The sequence below is a fragment of the Primulina eburnea genome, chromosome 11 (genome assembly GCF_022965805.1).
Source record: "Primulina eburnea isolate SZY01 chromosome 11, ASM2296580v1, whole genome shotgun sequence".
NCBI lineage: Eukaryota > Viridiplantae > Streptophyta > Magnoliopsida > Lamiales > Gesneriaceae > Primulina > Primulina eburnea.
The window spans coordinates 6,468,508-6,494,319 of NC_133111.1; the positions used below are offsets into that span (position 1 = coordinate 6,468,508).

Genomic DNA, 25,812 nt, shown 5'->3' on the forward strand with positions numbered 1-25,812 from the left:
ATCAAGTCCGGTCGATTTTTACATTCACCAAAAAATTTTGGTCTGTGATCTTAATTGTCATTTATGATGTCGAATGTCACATTGTAAGAAAATATCTCATCAATTTATTTTATATTTTTTGGTTCCATAGTTTACAGTGTTAATATAATTGATAGAGATTTCACGATTCTCGTCAGTTTGTGGTTCTAATAGAATATTTTCATCATCATTTGTTCTGCTGGAATATCATTCTCTATTTTGTGATCATCGTGTTTCTCTATGCATTTTTTCGAGGATTTTTATCCTTGGAACCAATTGGATTTCCACACTTCAATCGTTTTATGACATCATGAGTGTCTTCAATTTGTTTCTTTGGAATTTCAATTCAAGCAGGGGCATTTATAACATGTATATATGATTTAGTTATATATTTTGTGTCTGCAAATGAATCTGATATTCAATTTGATATTCTTTGAAAGTGCACAATGTGTTGTACATCAACATTGTTTAGTTCATGGATATAGATGTAACAATGATGATGCATATCATGTAATTTCTTTTTCGATATGTTTTTTTTCTCCCTCATTAAAATGACAATCATCAAAACGTGTTGTAAACACATCGCCTGTCTGAGACTCAAGATATCGAATGATTGATGGGCTATCATAACCGATATAAATTTCGATCTTTCTTTGATGTCTCATTTTTGTTCGTTGAGGCGGTGCAATAGGCACATATACCATACATCTAAAAATTCGCAGATGAGAAATGTCTGGTTCTTTACCAGATGCAAGATGCAATGAGGAGTATTTATGATACGCACTTGGTCTTATGCGAATTAATGGAGCAACATGTAAAATTGCATGTCCCCATATAGAAATAGGGAGTTTTGTTTTCATAAAATTGGTCTGACAATTAGTTGTAGACGTTTAATCAATTATTTGTGTGTGTACATGAGCAACATGATGCTCAACACTGATTCACATTGACATACAATAATCATTGAAAGTTTGAGAAGTAAATTCACTAGTATTATCAAGTTTAATTTTTTTGATTGTATAATCGAGAAATTGATTCCGCAATTTTATTATTTGAGCAAGTAATCTTGTAAATGCCATATTTCGATTTGAAAATAAACATACATGTGATCATCTTAAAAAATAATTCAAAAATAATTACATCATTACATACATCATCACACATTAATTTTCAATATTTCCAACTCTCATTTTCAACAATTTCAAATTTATTAGATAATTATGTACTAGTGTTATCTGCACCGAAATTACGAGATCACTCCTTTCATTATGAGTGGTGACAGATAGATCATGCTATTCAAGCTTTTTTTCTTGTTTTTCCCTGAGATTTGGAGAAAGATCACTGATCCTTTTTCTCGAAAGGAAGAGAGTGAAATTCTTTTTCCTCCATAAGGACCAGGAGATTGAATCTAGTCGTGAGAAGAATACTTGGTATAAATAACTCGTTTCTTGGTCTTCGATCCCCTCAGTCAATATGAATGCCCCCAATCAGTGCAATGTAATATGTCTATTTATTTATCTTTTTTTTGTCTGCACATGTTGTCGGTCCAACGTGCAATAATTTGAGATAATAAATTTGAAATTAAAGAATAAATTAGACACCGAGATTTACGTGAAAAACTCCTAAAAATTATTAGGGTAAAAATCAAGATGAAATGATTTCCATTATAATGTTTTATGGTGTAACCATTCACTGTGTTTCCAAAGAGAACACACACTCTTAATATAGGAGAACAAATCACCTCACAAATATTATAAAACTAATAGAAAGAATAAGAAAACTCAATAGGAAGCTTGAGAATAAGATTATCTCAACTGATGGAGGAGAGCTCTATTTATAGAGCTCCCCTGACTTGTGAACGTGAGAAGGCACATATCAATTGTATTTGCCTTCATCCAAATTTGACAAATTATGCAACACGTTTCTTTTCTGCCTCATTAATATTCTTTCTTGACTATACACCTAGCTGGCACTATTTTACCGACATTTATCCCACTTGGTGATTTGTTTGAGAATCAGACACATCTCCACACATCTTTTCAATATTGTCATTACATACTGCTTACGTTTCTGCTAGGTCACTTGAGGATCTACACCACTCAAACTTATCAATGTTCACTGACTTGGTCAGAAAATCAGCTATGTTATCTTTTGTATGGATCTTCTGCATAGTCACACTTCCTTCTTCTACTACTTTCAAGTGAAATTGAACTCCAATGTGTTTAGCCTGGAATGAAAGGTTGGATACTTTGCGATGTGAAGACACTCTGACTGTCACAAAACAAATGAACTTTCTCTTTTTTGCGTCTGATCTCCTCGAATAACATTTTAATCCATATTGTTTCCTTACAAGCTTGAGTAGATGCCATGTATTCTGCCTCCGTTGTAGATACCCCACAACTGTCTGCAATTTTTAACTCAGCTTACAGCTCCTCCTGCAAGTGTAAACACATAACCAGTAGTAGATTTTCTCTTATCAGGATCACCTGACTGTAAAATCGGATCCTCCATAACATAATGTATCATTTGATGTACCCTTAATGTATCTAAGGATCCTCTTAACTGTATTCCAATGCTCTCGTCCAAGATTCGTCATATACCGAATAACTGCTCCCACTGCTCGAGCAATGTATGGTCTTGTACAGATCATGGCGAACATCAAACTTTCCACTGCTGATGCATATGGTATTCGAGACATCTTCATCCTCTCTGCTTCACTGTAAGACACATCTCGGAGGATAACTTGAATTTAACAGGCTGAGGGGTCGATATTAGCTTACTATCTTGTATGTTGAAGCGTTGCAAGACTTTTTTTCAAATAATTTTTCTGGGAAAACCAAACTTACATTCTGTCTCGGTAAACTTGCATCGCTAGAATCTTGTTTGCTGGTCTCAAGTCCTTCATATCAAATTCCCTAGCCAACTGTGCCTTCAATCCTTAGACCTAATCTTTGTTAGGGCCTGCTACCAAAATGTTGTCCACATACAACAGCAAATTAATATATTCATCACCAGACCTCTTTAAAAATGTGCAAGGGTCTGCACTTAGTCTGTTGTATCCAAGACTCATGATATATGAATCAAATCTCTTGTACCAACACCTCGACGTCTGTTTGAGACCATATAAATATTTGTTCAACCTGCAAACCAAGTTTTTTTTGCATTTATCCGCAAAATCTTTTGGCTAAAGCATATAAATTTCTTCTTCAAGATCTCCATGAAGAAATGTCATTTTCAAATCTAGTTGTTCTAGATGTAAGTCAAAAACCGCACGCAATACCAACACTACTCTGACTGTCGTAAGTCAAACCACAAGAGAAAATATCTCATTGAAGTCAATGCATTCTTTCTGAGCATATCCTTTTACCACTAATCTAGCACGATACCGCTCCATTTGATTATTTCCATCACGCTTGATCTTATAGACACATCTGTTTCCAATGACTTTCCCCCTTGTGGTAGTGTAACAAGATCCCAAGTTTTATTCATGTCTAATGCCTCAAACTCTTCTTGCATTACTATCATCCATGAGGATACATCCGAGCTTTGAGTAGCCTCGTGGAAACTTAATGGCTCACCATCATCTAATAATAGACAATATGCAATATTACTTTCAGTGACATAATCTGAAAGTCAACCTGGTGGTATTCTGTCTCGAGTTGACTGCCTCACATCGGAAACCTCAGGCTCAACATGTTCTTGTTCTTCGTGCTCTGGTTCTACTTTACAAGAAATTTGACTTTCGTCTGTCTTATTTTCCACCTGAAATATAGTAGTTTCTGAATTCAGTATGCATTTCTCCCTTTAATTTATCTTCCTCGAAGATAAAATCTCTGCTGATGAGAAACTTGTGAGTATTAGCATTTCACATGCGAAACCCTTTTACTCCATCAACATAACTCAAAAAGATGCATTTTCTGGATTTTAAATCCAACTTCGATATTTTTTGCTCATTGTACAGAACGTACACATGACTTCCAAATGTATGCAAATGAGAATAATCTATCGGCTTCTCGGTCCACATCCCATCGGAGTCTTCAGGATCAATCGCCACTGAAGGAGAACGATTGATGATATAATAAGTGGTTTTTACTGCTTCCTCCCAAAATGACTTGTCTAGAACCGCAGTCCTCAACATAGCTCTTGCTCTATCCAACAAGGTTCTGTTTATCCGCTCTGCCACTCCATTCTGTTGAGGGGTGTAAGCCGTCGTAAACTGTCTTTTGATGCCCTCATGTTGACAATATGCATCAAATTCGTCACTGGTATATTCTTCTCCATTGTCAATCCTCATACATTTGATTTTCTTTTCAGAATCAAGTTCAACCCCGCGCTTTGAAATCTTTGAAGACTTGGAAAACATCTGATTTCTTCTTGATTTGATTTACCCAACATCTCCTATAGAAATCATCAATGAACGAGACAAAGTATCTCGCTCCTCATAAGGATACAACTGGTGCTTGCAAAACATCCTAATAAATCAGCTCTATTATGATTTTGCTCCTGGTAGTAGAAGTGTCAAACCTTTATCTGTGTTGTTTACTGGTAACACAATGCTCACAAAAAGGTAGTGACACTTTTGTAAGTCCCGGCAACAACATCCGTTCTGAGAGAATTTTCAACCCTCGTTCTCATATATGACCAATCTTTCTATCCCATAACATTGTTGATTCTTCTCCTGAACCAATTGATGCAACAGCTAGTTCCGTCTTTTCGTGTGTTTCTCCCAAAAGTACATACATATTTGCAGCAACTTTTTCCGCTTTCATAAACACAAGCGCATCCTTCACAATTTTTTCATGATCCCTTTTTCGATACAGGTTTTGCACCCAATGTCATCCAATTGCCCCAAGTACAAGATTATTCAAAAGTCCTTTCACATGTCGTATCTCTTGTATGGTGCGAATGGTGTCATCAAACATTTTAATTTTGATAGTACCGACTCCAACGATTTCCAAGACATGGTCATTTCCCATTAATAAAGATCCTCCTGAGACTGGTTCATAATGATCAAACCATTCTCTCCGAGATGTCATGTGCCACGTCGCTCTTGAATAAAGAATCCATGTGCACAAAATTTGTGCCCGCCTTCTGCAATTATGGCCGCTTCGCTGAATATATTTCACACTGCCTGAAGTACTGACCACATTTCCTTGAGAACTCTTGTCGATACTCATACACTCTTTTTTGAAGTGCCCTTTATCGACATATTTAAAGCAGTAACTGTGACACCCTGACCCGTTTTAAAATAATAAACTCTATAATGCGGAAGCTTTTTTTAAAAAAAAATACTTGGAGGAAAGTTTGCGCTTTAAAAATTTGGCAGAGTTTCCCCGTAAAAAGGAACTCACCACCTGCCTCAATCAATAAAACCAATACATCATAAAAACTCCCACAACTAATATATAAAGATGTACAAAATCAAAAGCATTCCATTTAGATTACCAAAATACCGAGTCAAATTTAAACTCCCAACATACCAGGTGGGTTACAACAAAATATATTAGCCAACTCCAACCATTACAAAACAAAATACTTTCTTAACCATCCATTGACAAAATAATCATTTCATCCTTCCTCCAAACTTGGCACATTTCCTTCTTCTGTCTCAACACCACGCCGTATCAGTCTCGGTTACCTGCATATGCATATCATGAACATAACTGAAATGAGTTATAAAAACTCAGCAAGTAGACCTTTAAATAACAAGTACATATACCATAGTGTACATAAGGAATCCATACCATTTCTTAACTGTAATATGCCATCAGTCAATAAAATGCGTACATAACAATTATAAGATGGCATCTATAGAACAATTCATTTCTTTTCATTCGTATGGCATTGATAGGTCATCAGTCAATGGTACACATGTACGTCTCAGTCAAAATCAGTCACAGTACATGTCATTATGTTGATCAACTTCAGTCAAGTGGGTTTAGAATTACCATAGGTAACACCACAATACCATATAACCATCAAGCCATAAAAACATTTATTGAATCATTTTATCAAACACGTGGTGTGCGTGCTAAAGAATTAGCTCCTTTACTTTGCCATTGGCATCAATTCCATTTCTTTTCAATATATCAATACATACCATATACATAATCAATGATTTAAAGGAGCTAAAATCATTTATAACATCATTTACCATATACATAGCGCATGAGATGCATTCAAAGGAAAATGTCTACTTACAACCCAATACACAAGTAGTTGCTTGGCTCTTGAGGGATTCCTACAACACAATGATAGTAATAATACCATCAATCATTAAATTAACAACCTTACCTCATCATTCAAATCAAACAACCCAATATCTTTCCTTCAATTACTAACCCAAAGAAAATAATCTTTCTTACCTTGATTCTAGACTCTTGAGGAGAAGAACTTCTAATCTCCAAGCAAATATTAAGGTTTCAATCAAAGATTAATGTCTTGGAAGAAATTGGATTGAAGGAGAAATGAGGAACCCTAGCTTCCAAACCGTGAGAAGAGAAAAGAAGAGAATGGAAATGAGGAAAATGAGAGTCTCATTCGATTTTATGCCTTAAAATCACCCAAAACACGCTTTTCCACTGTACAGGGCTCTGGGGTGGTCGAGTTTTACCGCCCGAGCGCGGAACATACTGTCCAAAACCCAAAAAGACAGAACCAGGCGTGCTGGGGCGGTCAAATATTACCGCCCTAGCGCGACACGTTCTGTCCCGGCACGCGCTCTGCGCACAGCTACTGTAAAGATCGCTTCCGAAACTCCTCTTCCCTTCGGAATTTGAAAAAATTGGTAAACAAGAAAGTTGTAGCTCTATGCCTTGGCTTTCATCTCCAATTGACCTCATGTCATTTGAAGGTATGAGTAAAGAGTTGTGCTCATTCTCCCAACATGTGTCATTCTAGGAACGACGATATGCACGACACACTTCGGGGCGCTTTTGGCCTATCTTCCACAATGATTTGAACGAAACTCAAAACACGAAAGTTATAGCCTTATATCTTATCTTTCTAATGAAAGAGGTCTCACATCAATTGGATCAATATAAAAAAACATTATGCTAAAAACCACAACCACTGCCACAGTTTCATACCGTTAAAGCACTTCCATTACCTATTTAACACAAATTCAACCTTCTATTCTACCCATCCATTATATATTTCATTCTATAACATTCTTTACCATTCATATCATAATGTAAAGTCATAAACCATCACAATAAAATACCGTAATTCATAATAAAAGACATGAATGATCGGTTATTACAGTAACTATTTTTCTTCTTACTTCTTGACTCTGATCTAACTTGCCTTTGGCTCCCACTGTAGTCACGGTCCATTAATCTTCCTCTTATCATCGACAAAGCATCTGTCTGCTTCGAAGTTACCAACCTATCTTCCTTATTCTTGCGTCGGCTTTCTTCACCGAGAACCGCAGTTAAGACATCGTCGAATTTTAGAGAGCTCATAAGAATATTGTTGGTTATGTTGATGATAAGTTGACCATATGAATCTGGTAGACTTTGAAGTAAAAGCTCTGCACGTTCATTTTCCCTATTTTATGCTCCATGGAAGTGAGTTAGGCAAATAGAGTATTTAATATGTTGATATGCTCGGTCATCGATGAGGATTCTGTCATCCGAAGAGTATAAAGTCTTCTCCTTAGGAAAATCATGTTGTGTAGCGATTTGACCTCGTCTATCTTTTGAGAGTATCCCAGATAACTTTTTCTGTTTTTTTCTCAAAAGTAATTGACAATAATTCGTTTGCTATAGTCAAGTGTAAATTGACAATATCATTATCATTCATCTCATTCCACTTTCCATCGTCCGTAATTTCCACCGATCTATCTCCAATAGCCGTCAAACAATTCTCATTTCTTAAAATTGCTTGTATCTTTATTTTTCACATTAGTAAAATTGGATCTACCAACTGGTCAAATTCTTCATTGACAGAAAAAAAGTAAAATTGTTTCCGTTGAACTTTGTTATCTCGTACATGCCCCCCAATATTATGTCCACAACAATTTAGTAGACTAAATAAAATAATCATGTCTTAATAAAAAATCTCAAAAAAAATTTTCTGATGTGGAAGATTAGTCTATGCTGCAACCACAGAGCATACTCAGAATTTTAAGAAACTTTAAACCAAGGCTCGGATACCACTCGTTGTTCCCATGTGCAGTAATTTGAGATAATAAATATGAAAATAAAGAATAAATTGGACACCGAGATTTATGTAGAAAACCCTTAAAAATTATTATGGTAAAAATCACGGGTAAGATGAAAAGATTTTCACTATAATATTTTATGATGTACAACCACTCACTGTGTTTCCAAAGAGAACACACACTCTTAATATATGAGAACAAAACACCTCACAAATATTATAAAACTAATAGGAGGAATAAGAAAACTCAAGAGAAAACTTGAAGCTTGTGAACGTGAGAATGCAAATATCAATTATATTTGTCTTCCTCCAAATTTGACAAATAATACAACACGTTTCTTTACTACTTCATTAATATTCTTTCCTTGCTATGCACCTATCTGGACCCATTTTGCCCACACATGTTGTGTGCAAAGTGCATGTATAATTGATTTTTTTTTCTATTGTTATAAAAAATTGGAAATTACTTTTTAAAATTAAAAATAAAATTCAAATTTTTATGATTTTTATTAGTTTGTTTGAAATATTATATGTGAAACCGAAATTAGATGGATAGGATGTGCAAATTTTCGGAAAGTCCATATCGTTAAAAATGAGATAGGGTAAATTTGAAAAAAAAAGTTGTTATATCACTGTAACAAAACAATTAATATCTATTATTTGACTTTAATAATAGAAATAGATATAAATTATGCATATTTACAATAATAAATAAAAAAAGTTGTATAAAAAAATATTTTTCATGAGCGATTCATACAGGATATTTATCTAACAAAATTGATTTGTGATACTGTCGCACAAAAAATTTAGTGTTAAATAAATGGCAAAAACTTGTGTGATACGATCTCACGGGTCGTATTTGTGAGACAGATCTCTTATTTGAATCATCCATGAAAAAGTATTACTTTTTATGCTAAGAGTATTATTTTTTATTGTGAATATGAGTAGGGTTGAGCCGTATCACAGATTAATATCCGTGACACGGTGTCACATGATACCCATCCTAAATAAATATGTCTCAATTTTCCTTCTTTGTTTTACTTTAGATTTACCTGTCAACTTAAATCAATATTTGAGACGAAGAATCAACTAAGCGATGCTATCCATGCAACACAAAATAAAGGGAAAAAAGGGATAAAAGTTTTTTTTTTTTAAAAAAATTGATAGTTCGAATATTTGATAACTCAATTGTTCAAGCAACAAATAAACAATTCAAGAAAAGACAAAAACTTGTGTGAGACGGTCTCACGGGTCTTATTCGTGAGACGGATCTCTTATTTGGGCTATCCATGAAAAAGTATTACTTTTTATGCTAAGAGTATTACTTTTTATTGTGAATATGGGTAGGGTTGATCCGTCTCACAGATTAAAATCCGTGAGACGGTCTCACATGAGACCCACTCGAAAAGACAAAAACTTGTGTGAGACGGTCTCACGGGTCTTATTAGATTTTTAATGGGTTTTTTTAAAATAAAAAACCATGAAAATATTATTAGATCACATCAAAGATAATTATAGAAGAAGATGAGACTCTTTCTATTATACCAGATGTGGAAAAACAACTCTAGCAAAATAATGAGCAACCTGATTTGTTGATACAAATACAAAACGACACGATGATATATCCCTGACAGAATTCTACACTTCTATTATTAGACTTAAGCTTGAAAAAACTTATCAATCGTACGATACTTCAACTACTAGAAATGCATCATATTCCACAATGACATGTGAAAAATCAATGCTCTTTAGCCAATTGAGAGTTCATCTGATACTCACGTACGATAATTGAGTTGGAATGTATCGACAAAATACATTTTTACTGTTACTAAAATTCGATAGTTTCAAATAATTCAATCATAAGTAAAATGAGAATTTTTCATCACAGACAGATTAACATTTATACATCAACATATTGTCAGGAGGTTTTTGTCAACGCATAACCTAAAGAATATTATTAATTTTTTTAAGATAAATTTTGAATTTAGTTGATAATTATATATATTATTAAATAGAAAACTTGATTTTTTTTAGGAAAAAAATAAAATCAATTATTTGAGGCATGATAGTCTTGAATCGATCATACCATTGTAATTTTTTTTTTTTTGAAAAATATGACAATATACTCGGAATTGAACGATAACAAATTAATTTGAATATCAACTAATTATCATTTATGCTGATACCTTAGATTTATTATATAATATTAGTATACTGACGCACACGTTGCGTGCTTGTATAATATTTTTATAATTCATTTGATTTAAATTTAAATAAGGATCAAAATATAATTATAAGAAATAATGATTAATTGAAAATAAAAGAATAAAAAAATGACATTAGTAAGAATTAAACCTATAACCTAAACCCCAAAGAACCATGATTCTATCTGTTGAATTAAATATAACTTATATTAAAATTTTAATATTTTATTAATATATGTAATTATTAAAACAGACCATGACAAGTTAGTTACTCTAAATATCTCAAACTTAATAAAATAGTATTGATAATATAATTTAATAATATTATTTCTGTAAATGTTTTTTTTTCCGTAAAAAAATTTAATCTCAACCAATATACTGAACCAAATCCCGCCATTTTGTAGAACAAAGTCGACTGAGACGGCGTTTCGAGGTTTCATTTTGCTCCTAAATCAAATCCCAGATGAATGCACCGTCACATTATCTGAAACAGGATTGCGAATTTCGACGTTGATTTTAAGAAAACTTCAAAAGTTCTCCCATTTTTCTGATCTAGCGATTAGGGTTTGTGTTGAAAGTTGAAACATATGAATTTGGGCGATCTCAACAAAGTATGGGAAGTCAGAACGCTGAAAAGGAAGCCAAAAGAAGAAGAAGCTCGAAAGATTTTAGACAGAGTCGCGAAACAGGTTCAACCCATCATGCGTAATCACAATTGGAGAGTCAAGATACTTTCTGAATTCTGGTATCATATTTTTCTGTTTTATCGTTTTACGTAGCTAGACACAGATGCTACGGTTTTGTTATGCTTTTTCGTGTTCTTTCCCCGCGCATTTACTCATGAAATCGAGAAAATGAAATTACAAAAATCACAAGTTATGTAACTTTTTCTATGTCAATTTAAAAGGTATCTAAAATTTTCAGCCCCAAGAATCCTGCTCTTCTGGGGTTGAATGTAGGACGTGGTATACACATAAAACTGAGGCTTAGAAGGCCAAACAGAGACGAGGAATTTATCCCTTTTCATGAAGTTCTAGATACAATGCTTCATGAGCTCTGCCACAATGTTCATGGACCTCATAATTCCAGCTTCTACAAGCTATGGGATGAAATTCGAAAGGTGAGTGGTAAATTTCTCTGTCTGAGATGCTATCACACGTGATTATAGCTGGTTTCTTGTTTTATTCTTTTGTCGTTTTAAAAGTTTTCTCGTCGATAAAATATGATGCCCGAACTTCACGTCATGATCAGACACTAACTTATTGTCTGACAATGTGATATGCACAGGAATGCGAAGATTTCATAAACAAAGGGATAAGTGGAACAGGGCAAGGATTTGATCTCCCTGGAAGGCGATTGGGTGGATTCTCCCTTAAACCTTGTTCATCCCTTCGCCAAGCTACATTGACTGCTGCAGAAAATAGAGCCCGTCTTGGAACCTTGCTACCTTCTGGCCCCAAACAAATCGGTGGCGATAGTTCTATCATGGTTTCACTAACCCCTGTTCAAGCTGCTGCAATGGCTGCAGAAATGAGATTACGTGATAACGTTTGGTGTGGCTCGGAATTTTGTGATGATTGTGAATATGATGAAAATAGCCATCCCTCGCCAAACTCTTCAGATTTACTATATTCTTCTGGAATCTCAAATGTACTCGGATATGATAGAAAAGATCAAAAGGCAGTATCACGTAAAAGAAGCCATGAATCTGATGATGTTTCAGTTCTCCAGTCTGCAAGTGGGCATCTGAAATCCACTACTCGAGACTCTAACCATCCAATTAGAAAGCCTTCTAGTAAGACTTGTCCAGAGGAGTGCACACCACATGCTCAATCATCTCTTGGTGATCAAAATTCTATTGTCGTGGATTTGTCGGGAGAAGCTTCAACTTCCCTATCCATGTGTAACCATGAAACATTGCATGATGAGAATTACACAATGTGGCAATGCGCAGTGTGCACTTTGTTGAACCCGGTGAGAACTGTCCTTATTTTGCAACTTTATCATTCTTATCATGTTTACAAGTTGAAATGTTCCTTAAATTGATTGTAGCATGTTAGTTTGATACCAAACCTCGTAGCGAGGGAAAGTTGTGCTACAGCAGATCAGCTGAGTTTTTCAATGATCTATCGGGACTATGTCTTTTAACTGTCAACAGTTGAAGCTCTACATAATGATATATTCATATGAAACATTTGGACGGTTTAATGTTGAATGGCTTTTAATCTGTCTAAATTAATTTAACAGGAATTTAATTTAAGCTAAATTAGATATGTAGTTGCCCTTCGATTTTCCTTGAGTGATTACGGCCATTGTTTAGTTTTGTTTTTAGTGTTTTTGGAGGTTTTGTTCTGAAAAAATGAATTCTTTGAAAATATGTGGGGAAAATGAAATGAATGCTCGGTTTCTTTTTAAAAAATCACTGTAGTGACTAGTGATCAATTTGTAAATTTTTGTGTTAACTGGTTTTTTAATGACGCGTGCATAGTTAAAACTGTAAAAAAAAAATACTGTAGCGCATTATAAATTATATATAATAATTGAATATTTTCTGGGTAACGAAAATTTTGATTTAAAAAAACCCCAAAAAATTTTGGATTTAAAGTAAACAGTAGTGATTACGTCAGGAGATACAGAAACTAGCTCTTAAAACAGGAAATGAAAGAGAGATACTAGTGGTGTTTTTGTTTGAAGATGGGAAAATGAGCTTTAAAAACAAAAGCCTATGTGTTTATAGTAGCTTTGGCTATGAATAAGTTGAACTTTTGGTGCCCTTGACAAGTTTTCTTCTGCAATAATACTCTATTTGCTGTTGTGTTCTCCGATGTATTTGACGAGTTGTTCTGCTGTCGATTGCAGCCACTAGCTCCAATATGCGAGCTCTGCCGGACTCTCAGACGTGAAGATGATAATCTGAAACATGTTGGATGGTTTTGCAAATTCTGTACCTTGGAAAATGATGTAAAGCTGGAGAAATGTGTGGCATGTGAAGCCTGGAGATATTCTTATGGTCCTCCTGTATCTTCTTCAGCGCCCAATCTTTCCACCTGAGGACAAATTAAACTTCCTCGATTTTTTGTTATAGTATGTTTTGGATACAAGCTGTCTCTTTGGTCTGTTATTTCCATCATATTTCTTTATGATTCTATTTAACACATCACAGTATGTTTTGGATACAAGCTGTCTCTTTGGTCTGTTATTTCCATCATATTTCTTTATGATTCTATTTAACACATCACAGTATGTTTTGGATACAAGATTTGACATGTTCTCTTTGGTGTTTTACTTTAATCGATATTTCATGATTCTATTTAGCACATGATTATGTTTTGATTTTATAACAATATGATGATTATGTGGAAGATCATATTATATTTCTGTTTAGATTATTTTGCTTTAACCACAAAGTATTTTATGTTTTGGTAATATTATTAAGGAACAATCCATATACCATGTGTGCATGTGCATGTGCATGTTTATAAAAAAGATCTTATCTTTTGTGAGTAGGTCTCTTGTGAAACGATCTCATGAATCGTTATTTGTGAGACGAGTCAATCCTACTGATATTCACAATAAAAAGTAATACTCTTAGCATAAAAAATAATATTTTTTCATGAATGACATAAATAAGATATATGTCTCATAAAATACGATTCGTATGATCGTCTCACATAAATTATTACTACGGTCTGTCTTGGATAGTAACGTTTTATTTTATTTTTACAAAAGCTCTGTTATCTACCTTATTTTTAAAATTTTTTGAAATTCTTTTTTTAATTAATTGTTTTAAAAACCCAAATAGGACCCGAAGATTTTTGTAAGATGTTATAGAATGAAAGCCACTTCCGAATAATTATTAAATCAAAAATCGATAATAACAATAACAACAATAATAATAAAAACATATGCCGCCCCTCTCCTCGCTGCCATCTTTTCGTAGAGTGTCTCAACCCCCTCCACCGCAAACTATGAATTCTCACGGCCCTGCCACACTTCCGGGCCGCTTTCTTTCTTCTGCTCAACTACCCATCTTCTCCTACAATTCCTTCTCTCTACCTTTCTTACCTCATCCTTTTTACATTCCACGAATCCCCTGAAAAATGAAGAAAAAGGCTCGCTCGCTTTTCGTCTGTTTCTTGAATCTCTACCTACAAATGAACATTCTGAAGAAGCACCCTTTTTTGCTCTTTCCTTTCTGTATGATGTGTTGTACCAAAGAGTCTGAAAAGTGTAAATAGTTTCTCACTTTTGACCCGTACCTCTAACATTTTACCTGGGTTTTGTGGTTTCGGCAGATCTTTGGGTGTGTCTTCCTGCAGGTTTAACGACGGTTATTTTTATTTTTTGTTGGAATCTGGGTCTTGGAATAGTTCGGGCATGGTCAAAACTCAAAAGTGGGTAGACACCGACAAGAATTTGGGATTTTGTGTTGTTTCTGTTGACGCTTGCAGCTATTTAGGTGTTCTAGGCGTTTGTTGAGGTAGTAATCCACCTTTTTGGTAGAATTTTGTGGGGTCACGTTTAAGTTTTCAAGTTAGAATTTGCGAAGGATTGCTGTATGTTCATAAGCTTGGGACAAGGGTGCTTTTAACTTCTTAAGTTACTGTTTTCTTAGTGTTATGATATCTGAAAAAGCTCTGTTTCTTTAAGAATACTCTGTTATCCACTATGGCTACACTTGAGAATTGTTTTGTTGAGTGGAAGGAGGAATATGTGTCTAAAGAGAGGGGAAATCGTGTGGTCCACTATTTTTTGAAGGGTAATTCTGGGGAATCCGTTCTTGCTGTTGTGGGCACTGAGAGGAGTGTGAGGCACATGTTTTATGTCGTCTCTGAGGAGTTCTTGAGCGTCCATGGACCTGAGAACTTGGTCCATGCTGGCTTCAGATGGAGATCACGGCGAGAAGTTGTGAATTGGCTTACATCTATGTTGTCAAAACAGCACTGGCAAGGTGATTATGCAATTGTGCCTTTCTTATATCCCTTTTCTTGAACTCCATGGAGTTTGTTCTAATGATGATTTTGGATTTGTCTGACTGTGATAATCTTTAGTTACCAAACATCTGATAAATGCAGTATGTGCTTTCATAATTTATTGCCTAAGTTTTATGTTTGTCCAATCTCTCTCTTTTTCTTTTTGTTACCAGTGAGGAGTTTGAGCCATCCAATTATTTTTTTTTGCATTCCTTATTTTTTATATTTAAGCAATTATATAGTGGTGGAACTGTCATTTGTCTTTATCTGAAGGAAATGAGCATAGCATGATAAAAAGTTATAGCTTGATGTTCCTTCTTGCCCATGGCTGGTCTATTTTCCTGAAGGTTCCAAAAAGCTATCTGTTTTTGTTGCTTATCTGTTCAAAGTTCATTTCATGTGTCTGCCATGTATCTTTTGATTCCTTTTATCAAGTTTAAATCTTCAATCAATTATTCACACTTTTCTTAGTTGTTTCCCATGCAGTATATAGGTTTTGCAAGTCATTGGTATCGAAGGGTTTTTTTTTATTTGTATTGTATATTGTTGTGCAGTTGAAAAATCACACGAACTTCTTCTAATATTAATGCTAAATTGTTTGTACCGGCACCCTGATAATTTGTGTATGTATATAAATGCTCTACATTTATTATCCGTAGTAATAATTTTTTTGATTCATGCCTGGTCATATTTATAGATAGTGTGAAATATATTACATTTAACTGAATATATTGCAACTTTTTCATGATAGAGTCTCCCAAAGATGATCCTACTTCCAAATATGATGGTCATCGGCTGGATTGGCAATCTCACAAGGTAATTATTTTGTGGCATTGAATTTTCATCTTGCTGTGTTTCGGTTTACCAATTTTTTTGAGATTGTTAACTTACCTATTGTTGACTGTATATATCAGAGTCCCCTAGCAAGAAACTTGAAAAGTCATCACTTAGGCATTGCATGGTCGGGTTTGGCATGGACCTGCTGTAAACAACTGAAGCACTACCCGTCATTTTACCGGAATGGGGTTTCAATAACGGTAAATCACCTAAAATAGGATTTTTTTAAAAAAATTTATTGTGTTCTCATCTTTTTTTCCTTCTTGATTTTTTTTATGTGAGGGTCATGAACCATCTGTTAAGTTTTCCAGGTCATGTATATTCTATGAAATTTCATACTGTTTTAGGCACAGGCCTCTCTTTGACTTGGTTTGTGTCTAACCGAAAGTTTTAGGCACAGGGCTCTCTTTGACTTGGTTTGTGTCTAAACGAAAACTCCAATGTGTATAAGAAGTTAAGAATTGAGGTGTAGTAATACTGCCTGCTCCCTCCCTGGCCATGTTCTCCTTTTCGTTGTAGCACCTGTGATTTTGATTTCCATTATTTACCACTTTTTGAATCTCAAATTCCTTCACTAATCTTTTCGTGCATCAGGTACAATCGTTTGTCTTTGTGATGGCTGAAAAAGAGAACCGTTATGTTGCATATGTGGAAGATATGTACGAAGACAAAAAATGCCAGAAGAAGGTCAAAGTGAGATGGTTTCATCTCAACAAAGAAGTCGCGGGAGTTGTTTCATTACGGAATCCTCATCCTAAAGAAGTTTTCATCACTCCATACTTACAGGTCATCAGCGCGGAGTGTGTTGACGGTCCTGCTACAGTCTTAACTCATGAGCACTTCGAGAAATGCCTTGCAGTTTTTCCTCGTGATTTGTTAGGAAACATGCATTTTTGCTTCAGACAATTCAAGAGTAACAGAGTAAAGACTTTTAAATTAAGTAAATTGAGAGGATATTTTGATCAACCGATTTTCTCTTGTTTTAGCCCCGAATTTTTCGAGGAAGACTTTAGCTCTGACGATGATTCAAAAGTTGGAGCGAAAAGGAATAGAAGTCGCAGAGATCATCAGAAACTTTCAGATGATTTACCATTTCAGCAACTGAAGTGTGATCTATTGAGTAGGGGGTCGAGTTTCCTCAAGCATGTCGAGGGCCAATTTTGGAATGCTCCGACTTTTACGCTGAATGAAAAAGTAGAGGTTCTTTGCCAAGATAGTGGTATTCGTGGCTGTTGGTTCAGGTGCTCAGTCTTGGAGGTTTATAAGAGACGGATGAAAATTCTTTATGAAAATATCAAGGATGAAGATGGTGACATCAATCTTGAGGTATGCTCTGTTATACTTCATTTGCAGTTGTAATTATATACGTATAGAGAACATATCACACCAGTAGTTACCAAATTTTTCACTGTATGAAATCATTTTACTTTGGAGGACTCAATGAATTAAAGGTTACTTCAAAACCCTTGATTTCTTGTCTCACAGTTTTCTTTTTTTTTTTCCTTTTTCCCTTTCAGCGTCCCAAATTGTACCAATATTTGCTGCATCACATCATATGCAGTCATTGCATGTAGTACTTGCTCCTTAATTATGAGACACTACCTTACTTATCGTCTTGACTATAGGAATGGATCCCCACATATAGAGTGGCCCAGGCGGATAAACTGGGAATGAGGCATCCAGGTCGCCCAACTGTCAGGCCCGTGTATCATTGCAATCAAAGGAGCCTTACCTTCAAGATTGGAGACCCAGTTGATGCCTGGTGGAGTGATGGATGGTGGGAGGGGGTCATTTCCAATTCTTATGATAGTAAAAACGGGTGTTACCAAATGTACATTCCAGGTTCTTACCCCCTTTTCTTTATGGATTTCGGAAATTATTTATATCTAGTGCATTTTCATTAGAAACTCAATCTGACATCAGGTGAAAGGTTGTATCTGAACGTTGAGTTAAAGAACCTTAGAGTTTCAAGAGATTGGGTTGGTGGACAATGGGTCGATATCAAGCCAAATCCCAACATTTTCAGCGTCATATCTTCAACCAATATGGACACCAAGGTTTCGAAGTCACCAGCTGTTTCTAAAGAAACCAAATCTGACAATCATCCAACTTTCTGTCATGATATTGTCACCGCTCACAAACTCAGTGCCATCGAAGAGGAAATTCATGACTCAGCAGACATGACATTGACCAACGCCCCTCTAAAAGACACTTATGGCAACAACGAGCAGCAGCATGTAGTTGAAGCCGAAGAAATCAAGAAGTACATTGACCATGCCCACAAACAAGATTTAAGGAAACCAGGGATTATGACTTGATTGATGCAGAAGTTCATGATAAAGAAAGTCCGCTGAATGGCAACAGTGATGAAGCTAACCGTGAAATCAAAGACAATTTGGTGAAACTTGAAACTACTGAGCTAAAAAACGAGGGAGAAACAATGAAAATTCAGACGACTTCATCGCCCACATGAATCACCGAATCGCCTCATCTTGCTCTGCATTCTAGTAGTTATTATATGTGTTTATAGAGTTTTCCTCGATGGATAAATTAGCTGTACGTAGTAATAGGTTATCGAGGCATTAGTATCAAGCCGCACAGAAACAAGGCTAGAGTTTTCTTGAAGGTTCTGTTTATCACCTTAACTTATCGCTTTGTAGACTGCGACCTCTATGTTTCTACCCATCACTGTAAAAAAATGTTTGCATTTCGTACTTCCACTCCAGGGAAAGTGCTTGTTATTGTTGTTTTAGTTATCGAATCAACTTTTGCTACAGAAGCTCGTTTATAGTCCCGATTGCAAGTCACGGAAAGAAATGACGAGTTTTCGATGCCAAGGATACATTGATCAATCATACTTTTCTGATTATAGAACATTAAATCTTAATCATACGAGATATTCTTAGAAACTTCCACATATTTCAGCATATGGAATTCACTAAGAAACTCCTTATAGACAATCTGTCGATCTCTATTAAACAACATTTGTCAAATTCAACTTTTTCTACCAACTACATTTGTCAAATTCAACTCTTTGGACTTGACTGTCTCAACATGAACACATAATCCGATAATTGTGTGACCTTCAATAGTTCAGGGATACAGCTAGTCTTCGGTTCACAACTTCATGTGATTCAGAATAACATTTATTGTTATTCGGACCGACCCTAATTAGCCTCATTCTTTTCATCAACACATTGATCAATAATGTCAGAACTCAAGTATGATTGCACCCATCAGATCATGGTAAGAATATCTAGTAGCATCGTCCCATGATTCCATATGTATAACTAATTGTGCCAGCAAGAACTTTAAGTTGTGGTTATCATATAGTATGGTCCTTTCAACTCATATCCAGATCGAAATCTGCTACCATTGGTATATCGGAAGTTGCATATGACTTCGTCAACGATGTAATGTATATTTGAGTAATAATAGTGACATCGTATGTGCAACTAGGAAAATACATTTCCCTAAAACATATTTATGCTTTGGCCAGAGACTTCTTGCATTATTAACTCATCATATCACATAAGATATCTTCATCCGAAGTCAAACGGTGAATCTCTGACTACAATGTATTGGCTTCTACGTATTTCGAAACTACACCTAATTTCGCCACCTGATGACTCTGAATGAAGTCGGTAAACAAATCAAAGTACATGCTAGTACGTAGAGCATCTACGTTGCCCTGAGTCAAATGACTAATGATGTACAATCATAACCACGTATTGTTCCACTCAATAAGTGATAACCACTTAGATAGTCCGATGAAAGGTTGTTCAGTGCATAATCAAATGATCATCTATCTGTATGAATGGATATCTTCATGCCATTACCAATTAAACATGACATTTACATTACAGATGCTAGTATCAAGCTAAGCGGTATTTATTTATTTCAGGCGGCTGATTCGACTAGGAACATGTCTAGAATATACGATACACTTCTTAATAATTTTTATGATCTTGCCTTGAGGGACAGATCTCATGGTACTTTTTACATATTCAATAACTTTATCTATGCAGGCTTGTATTAATATACATATAAAGTAAATATTATAATTAGATAAAACTTGTAAAATATTATTAAAATAAAGATTTTTTTTTTACATATGAGTCAATAAAACATAATCCACAAGTTGGCTTACTGGACACCTACTCTAAGTCTCTAACGGTTTTATAATTGCATAAACACAAAATTGACATAACCAAGTTTCGGAAAAAAAAAAAACAGGCTTAATATTTCGTTCAATATTCAAACGAGACAAAAAAGATCGATCTTGTAACATATCAATACCCATGGATGATTTGATAAATTTTTAATGGCTTTTATAAAATCTTTCTTAGACTTTTTTGAAATATTTTTTTTATAGATTTTTGTAAATTTTTTTATGAAATTTTATAAATTTTGTATATGATTATAACATATTAATTTTTTGTTAATTTTTTGAATCAATAATTAATTGACATATATTTTTAAAATCAATATTAATAAATAATGTTACTTATTTTAAAGTTAAATCAGTTAATCTTCAGTTTTGATATGCTGCACACCTATCGTGTACACTTATGTGAGCACTGATAAGGTGTTACTCATCAATTAGATGTGCAATTTTTCTATATTTCATCACCTCCAATGGGTGAGTGACACATCATCGATGCTCACACATGTGTGCACCATAAATGTGCAGCATATAAAAACTGAGTTAATCTTTATATGTATATGTGTATATATATGGGGTTTATATGTATGTAAATTTTTAAAAATGCATCACTGTATTAATTTATCATTGTGCGTAGATCTAATTTTTTATAAAATTATTTTAGTTACGGATTAATTTAAAAAAAAAAAAAATCAATTTTCAGTTAAAAATTCACAAAATTTTTTTATTTTATATTAAAAAATTATTTTTACTTTCAATTCTATGTGCCAATAAAATTTTATGATTTTTTATATCTAGTGTTTCAATTTTATTAAAAATTTATAATTTTAATTTTATAAACATTGTAGAATTTCAAGATTAATGTTGTTAAATAAAAAAATAAAATTTAGTTTTAAAACAAGAAAACAAATTATTTTATCAATTATATCATATATATATTTTTTCTAAAAATTATAGCTTAAAATATTAATTTTTATTATATTTTTTTATCATATTTGTTGCGAGATTTTAATTTTTTTAGATAATTTTTTATTATTATCAAATATTATATTTATTTGTATAAATCATAAAATAAAATCACAAAATTAATTATATAATTCAAAATTTTTTATGATATTAAAATAAAAAATTATTAAATAAACAATCAATCAGAAAATTGAAAAATAGGAAATATATATACATATATGAGTGAGTCTCATGTGAGACCGTCTCACGGATCATAATCTGTGAGACGGGTTAATCCTACCCATATTCACAATAAAAAGTGATACTTTTTCATGGGTGATCCAAATAAGAGATCCGTCTCACAATAATACCCGTGAGACCGTCTCACACAAGTTTTTGCCTACATATATAAATTTTGAAAATCAGATAGAGTTATACAGATAAATGTCAGGAGATAAGATGAGAATAAAAGATGTGGTGTAAGATGAGAGAAACAAATAACTTGTGTATGAGTGAGACCATCTCCAATCTTGCACCAATATGATGTAAAACACCATTTTGGTGCAAGAAATGACCATCCTAAAATAGCGCAGCCCCCTTCCTCTGCGCCAAATTTGGCGCAGAGGAAGGCCCTTGCGCCAATTTGGCGCAGGGTTGTATTTTTTTATTATAAATATTTATATTAAAAAATATAAATATTATTTAAATAATAGTATAATATATATTTTATTATTTTAATAAATAGATATTTAATAATAAAAATTAAAGAATAATAATTATTGATTTTTTAAATATTTATTTATTTATGGTAATTATTAATAATTAATAAATAATTTTATTTAATGATTTATAAATAATATAATTAAATACAAATGTAAAAAAATAATATAACAATACAATTCATAGCTAAATTGAAACACATAATTGAAATACAGATGCAACTTGAAACACATAATTCATATATAAATGCAAATACAATAAATTAATATGTGTAATATCAGCATTATAAATAATTAAAAATATATTAAATAAAAAATAATAATTAATATATGTAAAATAAAGATAATATTTCGAGAATATTTTTTTTTGTGTAAGATTTGAATTAAATGAGTTGAGATGAATATTTTATTTGGTGCAGAAATCACACTATTTTAGTGTAAAGTTTGCACCAAAATAGATTTTGTGGTTGGAGATGACCTTAAAAGTTTAAAAAATTCATCCAAAATCTTTGGGTTGAACAAAAGACAATTTTTGACAATTTATAATTGTATATTAGGTTTTAATATCCATATGTTAATGAATTTCACGAGCTTATAAAAAGTATATTGAAAATTTGAATATTTGAATACATCTAGACTTTTATATATTTTTTAAAAGTCAATACTGAATATCACTGACTTTTAAAACTATACAAAATTTATTTTAAATACTACTATGCTTCCGTAGAATATTCAAATACTTCTGTACTTTTAAAATCTACAAAAATCATTACATTTCTTACCATGAATACACCCTCTTACAATCTGGATTAACATTCAGTTTGTCGGTTCAATCAGATAATAGACCATATATACATAATCAAAGACAAATTAAAACTGTAACAAAATTCCGAAACCCGTAGACATAATCAAAATCAGAATTCATCCGCAGAGCAGTGAAGGCCGGAGAAAAGACCGACTTGCCTCCTCTATAGAGGAAAGAAGCCAGAAAACCGAAGAGCTGCTGAATCTTGAAAGGAAAAAGTTTCAGTCAACGGGTTCGCTTTTCGGTCCAATACAGAGTCGTCGATGGCATTAGTGTTTGGCCCTTAGCTTTCCCCTATCTTTGGAAAAAAATTATTCTCAAAAATTGGTTAGATTTGATGTATTTTGGATTTGAATAAATTTTAAAAAATATTTATAACAAATTTTTTTAATTATTATCTTTCTACCATCTTTATCTATCATGATCGGATTAAATGACAAATTTATTATTATTTTTTATTTTGTATATTTGAATCTTGAGATCCATTTTTATAGTTGTCATTATTCAATAATAATTTATTTTTATATTTATAAAATTAGGATGTTGTTGAATGTTTAATTTTGAAATAATTTTTTTATAGAATTTAAATTTGAATAATTATATGTTATATTTGATTATTTTATTTTAATAATTTATTTTTATTCATTAACCATAGTTAATTAATTATATAAGAGTTTATGTAGTTTATATAACACAAATATATAATTGAAATGTTATAAGGAAATATATGATAAAATTAATTTTAATTTTTCAATTTTTTAATAATATGAATAATGTGTTTTAAATATTGATTTATGTAAAAGATAAATAAAATTATTTTTGTAGGACTGAGCGCTTGCCGCTTTACCAAAAGCTATAGCTATTGGTAATGGTGCAACTCAAATCTTTTAAACCACACAACAGCTTGACCACCACGGTTCGATCGCTCTACCGGACAATTATTGCACCCAACAATCTCCCTTCTAATAATTGCACTCATTTCAATCAATGAGAATCGAACTCGTGACCTTGGCTCTGATACTAATTGTAGGATCGAGCGCTTGCCGCTTTATCAAAAGCTATAGTTAGTGGTAATGGTGCAACTCAAATCTTTTAAATCGCACAGCAGCTCAAGCACCACGGTTCCATCACTCTACCAAGTAATTTAACTCTCAATTATTTTTGTTTCGCCATGTTAACAAAAGTCTAAATAACATATGTGAATTGAAACGGACCCAATACAAACAAATTATTTAGTAGAAAAAATTGGGAACTTGTCTATTGTTAAAACAATATTATGTAAACAAGAAATAATTAGTCAACTTGATAATCGATATTATCATTTCCTAGTGCCAAAGGTACTTGTACTTTGTTTTTGTTTTAGTTTTTTAATATTATAAATTCAAAGTTCCAAAAATTTAAAAAAAATCAAGGAAATGATCCAAAGAATAATATCCCTCCTAATGAAACGAACAAACTCGCCACGAGCACAAGTAGGAATTAAGATGTACTTTGGGGCATGTGTGCTGACAAAATACAAATCAAAAGTCATACAATATTAATTAACTCAATTAATATTTCAATTAACTTAATAATATGAAGAGCCAAAAGTTTTCAATTAACTCAAGAACGTGAAAAGTCAAAAAACATTTATACAATCACGAGCCACAACTTAATCAATAATGTGAAGAGCCAAAAGAAATTCTCACATTCATGAGACAAAATTTTTATTCACTTTAAATTTACTTGAAATTTCCAATAAAAAGTAGCTTGGTGAATTAAATTTTTTATATCCATCCTATTTATTGTGGGGACCCGGACGCTAATCATGATCTTAATCATCATTGGGACTAATTAATTAATTATAAAAATAGGGTCTAAATTTTTTTTTAAAATAAAAAGCGGAAACGTAATGTAATTTACTCAAATTACATATTAAACATGAACATACAAATCTTGTGTTATCTACAAGAATTCAACTAGGTTCAACTATATATCAATGCTGAATCCTAAGTTGCTTCAAAGCCCGGATTTCCACGCTATCTATCTTCTCTCATTCTCTTCTTGACCCTGATCCAGCCCCACCTGTTGTCATGCACACAAACAAAACAAGACAACAGCCGGATAACTCCGGTGAGATATAAATATCCCAGTATAAACAATGTCTACATGCAATCATATAAAAGCATATACGAAAGCATATAAGAATTATTCAGAACATGTCTCAAATCAGAAACATAAATCAATATCAAACATTCAATAAACATGAATGATATAACCAATGTAAATCAACATGGCGTATCAGACTCAACCCAACCGACGCGTCGTCTCAGACTCGACTCCACTGACGCGTCGTCTCAGACTCGACTCAACTCTAACCTAGAGATCCCGATATCTGGATATAAGTAATTATATCGAATCTCAGTCGATAGAATCAATCCTAAACGACATCGATATAATTCATATATCAGTGTCTGGGCGAATCAGCCGCAGAATTCACGAATCAGTCAAGAATTAGGCGAATCAGCCAATAACCAGACGAATCAGCCTGTAATTAAGCAAATCAGCTTAAGTTTAGACGAATCAGTCAAGAATTAGGCGAATCAGCCAATAACCAGACGAATCAGCCTGTAATTAAGCGAATCAGCTTAAGTTTAGACGAATCAGTCAATAACCAGACGAATCAGCCGGTGACTAGGCGAATCAGCCCATGAATCAACGACTCAGTAATCAATACATGCAGTGGCTATGAGTCAATAGCCTACAACCATCAATCTCATCAATTACAAATATCAATGTAATAAACTAAGTATGTGATTTAGGGAAACTCGAGTCAAACCTCACTCGAGTTGTGCAATCCCAACTCAACATTAATTTATACATTTCACTCTGTTACTCTGACTCTGTCGAAGTCTCGAACTCAAAGCCTGTCAATACTCAATCTGACAATAACAATATCGAGGGTACAATATCAATACACCACTCAATCAATACTGGATATAAT

At 33.4% G+C, this 25,812-nt stretch overlaps 2 protein-coding genes across 3 annotated transcripts; both read left to right on the top strand.

The window, feature by feature from the left end:
- Positions 1–10,766: 10,766 nt before the first annotated feature.
- Positions 10,767–13,699, top strand: LOC140805680 (uncharacterized). The gene is made up of 4 exons (XM_073161938.1): positions 10,767–11,130; positions 11,310–11,505; positions 11,673–12,359; positions 13,245–13,699. Exons 1-4 carry the CDS (start codon positions 10,973–10,975, stop codon positions 13,434–13,436), a joined length of 1,233 nt encoding a protein of 410 aa, XP_073018039.1. The 5' UTR covers positions 10,767–10,972; the 3' UTR covers positions 13,437–13,699.
- A 573-nt stretch (positions 13,700–14,272) lies between these two features.
- Positions 14,273–18,950, top strand: LOC140804308 (uncharacterized). 2 transcript variants are annotated; one of them, XM_073160225.1, is made up of 6 exons: positions 14,274–15,336; positions 16,110–16,174; positions 16,273–16,395; positions 16,790–17,521; positions 17,821–18,037; positions 18,119–18,948. In XM_073160225.1, the coding sequence occupies exons 1-6, from the start codon at positions 15,054–15,056 to the stop codon at positions 18,511–18,513; spliced, it is 1,815 nt and encodes a 604-aa protein (XP_073016326.1). In that variant the 5' UTR covers positions 14,274–15,053; the 3' UTR covers positions 18,514–18,948. The 2 variants fall into 2 exon arrangements, with proteins under 2 accessions (XP_073016327.1, XP_073016326.1); XM_073160226.1 differs by lacking the exon at positions 16,273–16,395 and having other exon boundaries at positions 14,273–15,336; positions 18,119–18,950.
- The last annotated feature ends 6,862 nt before the right edge of the window (positions 18,951–25,812 follow it).